The 11087-nt window shown below is 44.5% G+C and overlaps 1 protein-coding gene across 2 annotated transcripts; it reads left to right on the top strand.

Annotated features, from left to right (window-relative positions):
- The first annotated feature begins 6266 nt into the window (after positions 1-6266).
- Positions 6267-10571, top strand: PPP1R3C (protein phosphatase 1 regulatory subunit 3C). Of its 2 annotated transcripts, none has more exons than XM_037400603.1 (2): positions 6267-6375; positions 8022-10571. In XM_037400603.1, exons 1-2 carry the CDS (start codon positions 6362-6364, stop codon positions 8965-8967), a joined length of 960 nt encoding a protein of 319 aa, XP_037256500.1. In that variant the 5' UTR covers positions 6267-6361; the 3' UTR covers positions 8968-10571. The 2 variants fall into 2 exon arrangements, with proteins under 2 accessions (XP_037256500.1, XP_037256502.1); XM_037400605.1 differs by lacking the exon at positions 6267-6375 and adding an exon at positions 6935-7296.
- The last annotated feature ends 516 nt before the right edge of the window (positions 10572-11087 follow it).

Genomic DNA, 11087 nt, shown 5'->3' with positions numbered 1-11087 from the left:
CAAAAATACTTCCCACGTACCTGATGGAAGTGTCTACTCAACCAACATTTGCTTGGTCACACAGGATTAAACATAAACCCAATTGCACAAAGCAGCATTTCACTTACTGTTTTCTTTGGAGAAGACTACTTATCAGCAGAGGTAATTCCTCCACCTGGGCCTAGGAAAAAGAATAGAGAATAAAGACTGATTATCTATACACAGCAACTTGATTTATATTTTTGAAACACTTGGTCACAGAATCTCAAGTTTCAACCTTCTTGGGTGCATGGTTAAAAAACAACACAAAAATTGAGAAAAAAAAGTAGTTTCAAATAATACTGAAATATTATATTCCTTTTAAACATCTAGAAGGGCCTTTGCATTCTCAAAAACTGGTCTGTATTCATAAGCCAGATTTATATTGCTGTATAAAATATATGTATGCGTTTTGTTTTCTGCACTCTTATGAATCCTTCATCAGAAGTTCAGATTATTCCAGTGCCTACATTCATGTTCTTCTTTCTTTCAGTTTCTTTCCCTTTTAACTCTAAGTAGCAGCAATTTATAAGTAACATGGCATTGTCTCTATTTCATGCTGCTTGCTACATACAACCAAAGCAATTATACAAAATGTAGCCTTTTAAAAGTATAAAAGCTGTTTAAGGGAATCTTGCTTGAAATACCAAATATAATGTAATCACAGTACACAAAACATTTGAGCAGCCTCAGATATACTTTTGTGCTTTTTCTATGTCAGTTGTTTCAGAAATCAATGCACATCTCTTGCACTACTAATTTCCAAAGCAATGACTCATCTACCATTGACTAATCTGTCATTAATCAGTCTTAATAAGATTAGAAATTTGAAATCAATTTCTAGCTTCTAATTCAGTCCCAAGCTTTCAGTTTCTAGGAATTTAAATGCCTTAAATTTAAATGCCTTTGAATTTAACCTTACAAAGTTCTGAGACCCAATATTGGCAAGAACTTTTGCTATTGACTTAAAAAGACCCAGACCTAGATCTCCTGTCACTGCTTAAATAGTTAGGCCTAAATCGTATCCTGGTGAGACTGATTATTGTACAGTTGCTGCACCATCCATCTTTGCATAATTTCTTGCTGAGTTTGGCTGCATGTTGCTTGACCCTTTGTGTAGGGAATGGGTGCATTCTGCTGGGCAGATCTGCAAAAAGGCCGGATTGCTGCAAGCAAGCTGCGGCGGGGTGGGAAACGGATTCACTGTCCTGGCAAAATCTGAGTTTTTTAACATTGTCTAATAATGTAATATCTAGAAAAGTTAAATATTCCTGAGAAATTACTATTCCCATCCCCAGCTTTATGTAATTTTGTCTTTTTGAAATGTTTCATTTGATTTTTTTACCTTCTTTCTTCCAAAATTTAAAGTTTATTCCAAAAGCAGAATATTCCAAATAAGCAAGGTTTAGCAGCAATTTCATCCTGAATGATATCAACAAAAAATGCTCTTGGTGTCTCCCAAAGCATAGCAGTATCATCACGAGAAAAAGGAGTTTTATGGGCACTGGAATACTTTTTTTCCAGATTTTCTGTGATTTGTCTGTTAACAAGTGGTCACAGGTTACTGGTGCCCTCTTGATGAGGGGTTTCCAAAGGCTGAAGCATGCTAGGTCTGGTTGAACCATGAGGAACAGAGTAAGAAAAACAGAAAAGATCAAAACCTTACTTATTCCTCATATGGACTGTGCCAGCACTGAAGAAATCCTTGAAACAATGGTGTTTCCCAGGACAAGTTTCCTCAGTATATATTCATAACCATTAGGAATTTTCAAAGTTCACCAAAGGGCTCTGAGAAGCAAGTAAAGAAAATAACCTTCTATTAAGACTAAATAAGACTTCTGCTCACTGTTTCATTGGATAGATCACCAATTCTAAATTTTCAAAGCCACACAGGCTCAACTCAGTTTGGACTTGAATAATTACTTGGAATTGAATCATTATGCACCTGAATAATCACTATTTGCAACTCAGCCACTTTCATAAAAACCTGCTGCCCAGCTTCAGAGATAATACACAAAGATTAGTCTTAGTAGCAAGAGCAGATATTGAACAGAAGACCTCAATGCAAGGGGGTAAAAAAAAAAAGAAAAAAGGCTGTTGTACAGCTTGTGTGACATCACTGTCCCCTGAACTAATGGGACATGTCTCTCCGTGTCACAGTTACTCTTTCATTAAAGCTCTGCTGCATTTACAGGTGCTGGGTGGTGCTGCAGGAACCAAATATATGCCAGCCAAAAGAAGGTGGATGTTTTCTGTTTTCTAGTAATCTCAGTATTTTGCCTTTGGCCTAGCAATTGATTTTAGTCTCAAGCCCAAAATAAAATCAAAAACTTCCCAGTTAAAATTGCACATTATAACTGCAATGAGCTCTCTCACCATGCAAACAGCAACAATTTTTCAAGTGGTGCATTACTATGCAAGTGAAATGGAGATTTATATTTTTTTCCTTGCTAGACTTTTTTTCCCTATAAATATGGTCATGACTTAACTTTGCTCTAAGGAAATGCTTATCTTTGCTTCATAAGGCTTCAATTAAATGCCAAAGGCCATTGAACCCTTTCTATATCCTCAGCTGCAACATACTCCCTTTCCTCCCTCCTGGAGCTGTGGGGGAGGATGGCAGAGAAGCACAGCGACCTGAAAGTAATAAAGTCACAGTAAACCACAGAACCCTTGTTTAATTACTCAATTTCAGAACACAGAGTGGAAAAAACAGCTCTTTCATTCTACTCTGCCATAAAATGACCAGAGCCAACAAACAAATGACCGCAGCAGCCCATTGCTGCTCAACAGTTGACAGAAATGCACAATCACTCATTATCTGCTCTCAGAGCTGCTGATTGAAAAGTGTTGGTTAGTTCAGACAGGTGAAGAACAGTGAGACCCGGAGGGCTGTCAGCATATAAAAGCATTCACTGTGGAGCTAATACCCTGTATTTGTCTTTGAACAGAACAGCGTGAACCCAATTGCCTGCTTGTCACTGAGCAACCTCAGTAAACTCCTTGCAAAGTAAGCCTGTGCCTTACATTTCCTCTGGATCATCTAGGCTGCAAACTAGTTTTAAAAACATACATTTAAATTTTACTGAAACTACGGTGACGATACTAAAACCATGTTTACTACAGCTAACTTACTGCAATTAGCTTCTCACATTTAAAGTGCAATGTTTTCAGAAAAAGGCAAAGAACGAGTCTAGGTGATCCATTTGGCTTTCCGTGTTACAGAAGCAGTCGGAAGGTACAGCACCCTATGATGAGCCTTGATTTCATAATCAACCCTGCCTCTTCCAGGATTGTATTTCTGCCATTGCTAATATATGTACCTACAAACATCAGGAAAGCTGACACGCCACAAAGTGCTGTCAAATGCACAGTAAGACAATGATTTTTTTTCCCTCTGGTGCTCCCATTTTAGCAGTCCTATTTGAAACGCAAGATAAATGGGTAGATCTACATTTTAAGCTGCTGATGACAGGTGAGCTGCCCAACCAAAATAACTGGAAATCTGAGTCCTCTATAAAAAAATGCAGCTAGGGAACCATCATTGACAGTGCAAACTGGTGTGCTACCTGAGATAACCCTGTCAGTTTGCCTCGATGCAGAGACATCTCCTCGGATGAGGAAAGAGTCACCCTGGCCCTGCACAATGCTCTCTGCTTGTATTGGCAACTGCAAATTGGGGCACCAGTCCATGGCCATGAATGTGCTCCAGGTTACCAAGTAGGCATGAAGTTGCTGTATCCAGTCCATATTTACTGACTTGGGCAATGATCTGCCCATGAAAGCCTCTGTATCTCACTACTGCTTTTTTGCTAAGCATATCACCTTAAATAATCTTTCCTGATGTTTTCTAAGTTGGGCAAAACAGATATTAACACAACGGGAACAAAATGTTTTATAGCGGCAAACAGCGCAATGAGCTAGTACATAGTAGCAGAAATGTCTGTAGCAAAGCCTTGAGGTGACTCCTTTTGTGCAAGCTTCAAGCATAGAATAAAATAATTTCCCAGGTCTTATTTAATGCCTGCACATAGGCAGTGTGATACAGCAGCCCCAGCTGTTGTACATGCTCCCCAATAACGCAGCAGCTCAGCTAAGTGGTGCTGTGGGGGATGCTGTGTGGGCAAAGATTCAAGTAGCACAGGGTCATAAAACTTCACCATAGTTGTTCACTCTTTTTTATAATGGGTATATAGAGGAGATTTGGTAAATGCCAGCCATGTGCCTGGCCCTCCCTTATGCCTGCAGGGGATGTTGGGCTTACTGCTGCCAGGCAGGTGGCTAGGGCTGAAAGTGTTTGTCTCTCTTCCTAAAGAGAAATAAAACCCTTGCAACTAACAAGGCTTCCAGAGCACAGGTACTGTTTTCTAGCATTTTCCCTGGGCAAACGATGAGAAAATATCATCTACCTTTGAGAGGGAGCTGGCAGTCACCAAGACATAAGGAAGACGGAGAAAGGAAAGGAGAGGAAGATGATGTGAGTGGCAGGGATGTGACTTGAGAAGCAGAGAACCAAGGAAGGTCATCCTGAATAACTGGTGCCAGGGAACAGAGCAGTACTTTCCAAAATCTTGTCTGCCTTGCTAGTACTGCTTCAGGCTTCATCTGTGTGACACATACTGGCGCAAAAGGCAGGAACTTCAGTCACCAAGGGTCTGAGCTAAGCAACCAAAGTCTTACTCTCCTATGAATACTCCCATTATAAGTACAGAGACAGCGTACTGATCGGTGTGCCACGCATCAGTCAGCAGAAGCCTTCCCTCTTGAGCCCTTTCATGACTCTTTCTCTCTCTGCTTCTATGTAGCTTGAATCCAAAACAGAGGTGTCGTCACCACCTGCCACGCTCACGCACTGTCTCCTAATAAACTCTCGCACATAGCAGAGGAACCTTTCATTATTTTTTTTTCCTCACAAGCCAAGAACGGAAAAATAATTTGCGTGAGCCAGAAAAATCCTGTATCATCTGTTCATCACAGTAAGCCCCCTTTACTTCATGCAGAGCACAGGACTTCCTGCTGTTCATTTGTGCATGGTCTCATCTACCAGTAAAAATTATGAACTCAGAAAATCACAGTTCACAGACTGTATCACATCTTGTAGGGTGAGTGCAAGTCATTTGTTGCCCTTGGGAAAGAGCAGATGGGCCAGCAAGTAGGGGACAGTGAAACTGCCGAGCCACAGAAGACCCCCAGAGCCGCTTAGCAGCCAAGGCACAGCCTCTGAGCCGCAGTAACTTTGGGATGGACTTTCTCTGGGCGCCTCGCAGCCTGCAGAAGACAGCACGCCGTCACCCCCGGGGCTGCCTCCCTCCAGCATCTGCGAGGGCTCATCAGCCTCGCGGGTCCCGGGGCCTCCCGGGAGGCAGCAGGTAAGCAGTAAGGGAGCATCGCCGCGGCTCATGCTGCGGGGCCATGTTCCGCTCATTTTTGTCCTTTTGCTCCAGAAACAGGTAAGAACTACAGCAGGGCCTGTCACGTCCTCAGGTGGTGCACAGATCCCCACGCGTGGGAAGTGAACAGCCATCAGCACCAAATTAAATGTCTGAAAGTACTTTTTCACCTAGGATACGGACAGCTGTATTCCAGGACGACACATTTCTGGCTCTGGCAACATTCTCCTACAAGGTAGGGCTCCAGCTCCTTTTCAACAAGGCTGACAGTCTGTAATTTCAACTGCTTATTATTTTTGTTCTGCTAGGACTGTAGTCCTTCAGCAGTGACTTGGAGCAGCCCTGCTGTGACACGTGAAACAATATCCACTTCTCACGGAAATCTCGTGTAGCAAACCTGTTTGCTTCCCGGCTGGCTGCAGGGGAAGGGGCTGGAGCGAGCCCCATCAGACACTCCTGGTGCCCTGCAGCTGCCTTGCAGGAGCCTCGCCTCTTGCCCTGCCGCAGGGGCACGGGAGGGCCGGGCACACCGCGGAGCAGGCTCCTGCCCTGCCGCAGCCCCGCCACCCCATGCCGGACAGAGCGATACCTGCCCGGGAGGCTCTGCCCGGCCGCCCCCTCGGGGCACCGGCAGCAGGAGCTACGAACCGTGCCAGCGGGGACAGCGCGCGCCCTGGGCCACCAGCGCGCAGCACAGCGGGGCACGGAGCCCTGGGGGGGAAGGGGCGGGGAACGGCGGCCGCCCCTGCGCAGGGGGCCCACGGCGCCGCACCGCCGCCACACGTGAAGCCGCCGCCCCCCGCCGCGGGCCCGGGGCACGCCGAGCCCCGCCGCGCCGCCCCCCCCGGGCCGGGGCCGCCCCTTGGCCGCCCGCCGCGGGCAGGGCCCCATAAAGGCGGCGGCGCGGGCGAGGCGGGGAGCAGCCCGGGAGCAGCAGGCGGCTGCGCGGCCCCATGCACTGCAGCAGGTAAGCGCCGCCCGCCCCGGCACCCCCGCTCCCTGCGTCTGGCTGCGCCCCGCCGGGACGGCGGCCGTCGGGCTCCAGCCCCCGGACTCGCGCTCCGCTCCCCGCCGCCGCTTGCACAGGTCCCGCAAACGCGCCCCGGTGCTGCCGCAGTGCCTGTTCCAGTGGCCGAACCCACCCCTCCATTACTGGCCGTTCAGTGTAGCCTCTTCTAGCAGCCCGCCCTGCTCAGCTTGTGTTGTTGGGTTTCGTTGGTTCGTTGGGTTTTTTTGTTGTTTCGGGTGTCTGGGTTTTTTTCCTCCCTCTCGTGTGGGTTTTTTTTTGTGTGCTGCAAAAACCTGGGACCAGCTGCCCCAGGAGCTGGCCATCAAAGTTGCACGGAGAGCATTTTCGAAGCCTCAGCTCTTTCCCTATTAAAGCAAAGCAACGCTTGATTAATTTGATGCTGGTACTCTCCTTGTCTTACTTATTATGGCTAGTACTACCACAGTAAAAAAAAAAAAGCAAGGAGAATTAAGAGGCCAGCACTGATGCTGCCTTTTTTTTTGGCAGGGCTCTGGAATACCAGTGAGAACCCTGGGAAGGAGAAAGCCATTTTTTTTAAGCGACAAAGCAAATGCTCTGGCTTCCCATGACTCACCAAAAATCCGTATTTCTATCAAGGACTGCATCATTCTCAGAAGGGCTGTGCTGCAGTTGAAGCCCCTTCTCACAAATATTCAAGCTACCTGGCTTTGAATGGGCCACATTCCTGCACAGGAATTGTGATTATCATCTGAGAGGGAGGGTTATGAATAAGTCTTTACAAATAAAGCTGTAGCATTCTCTTTGAAGACTTGCAGTAGGCTTTTAGCATAGACTTTGGCCATTATAAAAAGATGTTTTTAAGCCAGTTCTTGAAGCACAACGAGGTGAAAAAATAAGGTGTGTCACTCCCCCATGGTGGTTTTTTTTCCCCCTATTCATTCAGCAGTCAGTGTTAACAGTGCCAAAAAGCTCTTTAACCTAGACTTGGGCTAATACCTCAGAAACAAATATTTCCAGAGGTACTTCAGCATTTTTATTCATCTGAATTAACCAAAACCAGAGTGTCTAGTAAATGCACTTGCAGTTATTCAGAGCCACAGTGTGATGGTTCTGCATCAAGGTATGTAGTGTCCCATTTGATGCTCCGATGGGATAGGCTACTTGCCTAATATAGTGCTGTCTCTGATCAAAGATGAAGCAGCTGATCCAGCTTGCTGGAATTCTAAGACCTGGCTCAGAGTCTCTAAAAGGGAAGCTAAAGTGGATGAACGCTTCCACTGTAACTGGATTTATTTTACTGGCTATTAGGATGTTCTTTTCTGTATTTTTGAAGGAAATGTCTTTCATTAGCTGTTACAAAAATACATTTTTCAGAGGTTTGGAAAGAGCAAATTAAACTACATTTAAACTGAAAGCATTCAGAATTAGCAAGAAATGACTGAATAGTCTCACCCTAGTTCCTTAGCTTGAACTGTCAGTTTTAATTTAGGCTGCATTATTTAAAGCTGTGCAAAGATGAAGCCATGAATAATTAAGACAACAGATGAAGCAAATATGCATTCTTTAGAAGCTTCTTACCTGATGTAACAAATAATAACATCCTGCCTTTCTGCTCCTTTCAGAATGATACAGATCTTGGACCCGAGACCCTTGCCAAGCTCCATCATGCCTGTGGATGTGGCCATGAGAATTTGCTTAGCCCATTCTCCACCACTTCAGAGTTTTCTCAGCCCCCTTGAGGACTGCCAAAGAAACAACTTTGTGAACAGATTCAAACCTCTCAGACCGTGTCTTCATGTGAAACGTGACTCTGAAGCTCAGAAGAGCGACTGGAACCACTCGGCAGCCCGAGCCAAGAAGCGAGTGGTGTTCGCGGACTCGAAGGGGCTGTCCCTGACTGCGATACACACCTTCTCCGAGTTCCAGGAGCACCCTGGGTGGGATCTTCAGTTTGACCTCTTAGGCATTGAAAATATAACATCTGGCTTAAAGCTACATGAGGAGAAAAACTTGATTCTGGGTTTCCCTCGGCCCTCAGCTGACTACCTGGACTTCAGGAATCGCCTGCAGAAGAACTTGGTCTGCCTGGAGAACTGCACCCTGCAAGAGAAGGTGCTGTCAGGTACTGTGAAAGTGAAGAACGTGAGTTTTGAAAAAAAGGTTCAGGTTCGAATCACCTTTGATACATGGAAGACCTACACAGACATTGAGTGTGTATACATGAACAATGTTTACAGTGATTCTGAAAATGATACCTTCTCATTTACCATTGACTTTCCTCCTGCCCTTTCCTCTGAGGAGAAGATAGAGTTTTGCATTTCTTACCAAAGTGGAGAACATACCTTCTGGGACAATAATGAGGGTCAGAATTACAAGATTTTCCATGCAGAGTGGAAGTCTGATGGTGTTCAGATACCATCTGCCAAGAAAGACTGTGTAGATCTTCAGACTCCAAGGAGAGGACAAGAGAGAGAGCCTGATCAACTAGGTAGTCCGAGGCTGTCCAGTGGTCTCTTTCCCCAGTGGCAGAGCTTGGGTCGGATTGAAAATTCGTCACCATATTGGTGATCAGTACTAGTGAGGAAGCATTGTTCCATTTGACGACAGAACACTGTTAGTTTTCTGGTTCAACATACTATGTGACAAAACCACCTGGCAGGTTTTGTAGGCTGGCTGAACAAATCCAAATTCACTAGTCCGTGAGACTTGTTAAACCATATTATGCTACTGAAATTCTTAGCCAGACCTTATCCTTGGAAGGAAAGAAAACTAAGATAAAACCCATGCGTATGCTACCTACTATAGAAATGGCATGCCCTTACATTAAGTATATGCTGCTTTCTTTCTGCTGTTGACTCTGAGTCACTAGGAGAGAGGCTCTTGCAAGGAAGTATGGAAGGCGATGGTATCTTAGCAAGCTGTAGTAACTGCATGTGTGAGAGTACGTGTGTACAAACAGGGACATTATGTGAACAGAACATCACAATTAATTTTGCACCAGTAGGGATGAGGTGATGTGGTCAGGACAGAGGCTTGCTATAACCCTTTATGGGCTTGTAGCAGAGGCAGGTAGGAATGCATGGCTAGGATTTGTGGCTACAGTACTGTAAGAAACTTGGAGAGGATAATGGATGAGTGGGAAAAGGAATGAGGTTGGATGTGCTGTATGATTTGGAGACAAAATGCTCTAATTTAATCTTTCCAAAACTAGTCTTCAAAAATCCCAGAAAAAGTTCTATGGGATAAGAGGGAAAATACAGAAGACTATGCACACTGAGTGGTGGAAGTGACTGCTGCTCTGGGAAGACATCTCTGTCCTGGTTGGCTTTGTGAATAATCCATGTCTTGCATTTGAGAACAAATGTAGCCTTTGCTTCATCATCCTATTTATTCAACAGGCAGATGGTTACTTTATAACATTAGAAGGAAAAATGTGCCTTTAAAAAAAAATTAAGAACCACCCTACATGCCAAAAATAACCTTAGGTGACAAAACAAAGCAATTTGTAAGTTTCCTAGTCTGTAGCAGCAACAGATGATTTGACTCATCACCTGATCTAATCTTACAGCATCTGATGGTCAAGTATCCTGCTTCCTATTGCAAAGTCAGCCATGACTTTTCACAAGTGTGTAACATAGGCAAGGTCCTTCATATTGAAGACAGTGAATTAGTTGCACTCTGTGAAAGCTGATTTCTTTAGAAGAGCAGGGTTGCTACTATGTGGTTTTCCTAGACTGAATATAGGCTTGCACATAAATAGAAAACGGCTCTGGTTTATTTTACCTCATTTTTTGAAGTTTTTTTTTTAAGACTTCAGTAAACTCTAATGTATATTTTATATCTCTATGCTTATAATTTAGCTTTCTGAGACGTCAAACTGAAGGCAATCTGTGTTTCATGCAAGATGTGCGTGAGACATTTTCAGCAGGCATGAATACTGGTACACCTTTTAACTGCACAGAAACGGCGTTAACGTCAAAATATAAACACATTTTTGCCCATTGCTAAGAAATAATATCCTGAGTCTGAAGCTACTTGCAGTACAGCAAGGCAGTAAATACTAAGGTGAAATAAGTCTCCTTCACTAATTGCACTTTTTCCCTATGTAACCTTTGCTGTTATGTGTAAACTGGCCATTTTAAGAATAAATTTTATTTTGATACACCCAGTTCTTACTGCATCAGCTCAACCTGTCTGATTTCTCAGCTTCTTTAAACAGCTGCATTTGTGACATAAGGTAAACCAGTTTCTTCTGTGCCATGGGGTGATGCTAAAGCTGGCTATGGCATGGTCTCAGGTCAGGAGCTGGCATTACTCCGAAGGTGAAATCCAAGCTCTTCACTAAATGAGAGATCCTTAAAAGTATTGCCTTATGAGTTGTGCCATCTGAAAAAAAACCCCTCCGTATCTCACCAAATTTAACTGGAATATTTTGGTTTGATAGATTCTGTCAGGGATACTGCTGTGCCATGGATGAGTCTGTCTGGCAGCAGTCTGTCTTAACCCAGTGGCCAGCCTTACCTGCCAAGGTATAGCATGTGATGCTTGTATGGGTGCGTATAGACAGTGGTTCTTGATGTCTTCTGGCTCACTTTTATCTGGTACTTAGCTCATTACACTGCTTCCCGCAGCTATACTGCTCTTTGGGGCACTGGAAGGTTGGGTTTTCTCCCCCTATACACAAGAAT

Source organism: Falco rusticolus, chromosome 9 (assembly GCF_015220075.1).
Source record: "Falco rusticolus isolate bFalRus1 chromosome 9, bFalRus1.pri, whole genome shotgun sequence".
Lineage (NCBI taxonomy): Eukaryota > Metazoa > Chordata > Aves > Falconiformes > Falconidae > Falco > Falco rusticolus.
Note: the sequence above shows the minus strand (reverse complement) of the source record. Positions and strands in the feature narration are given on the sequence as shown.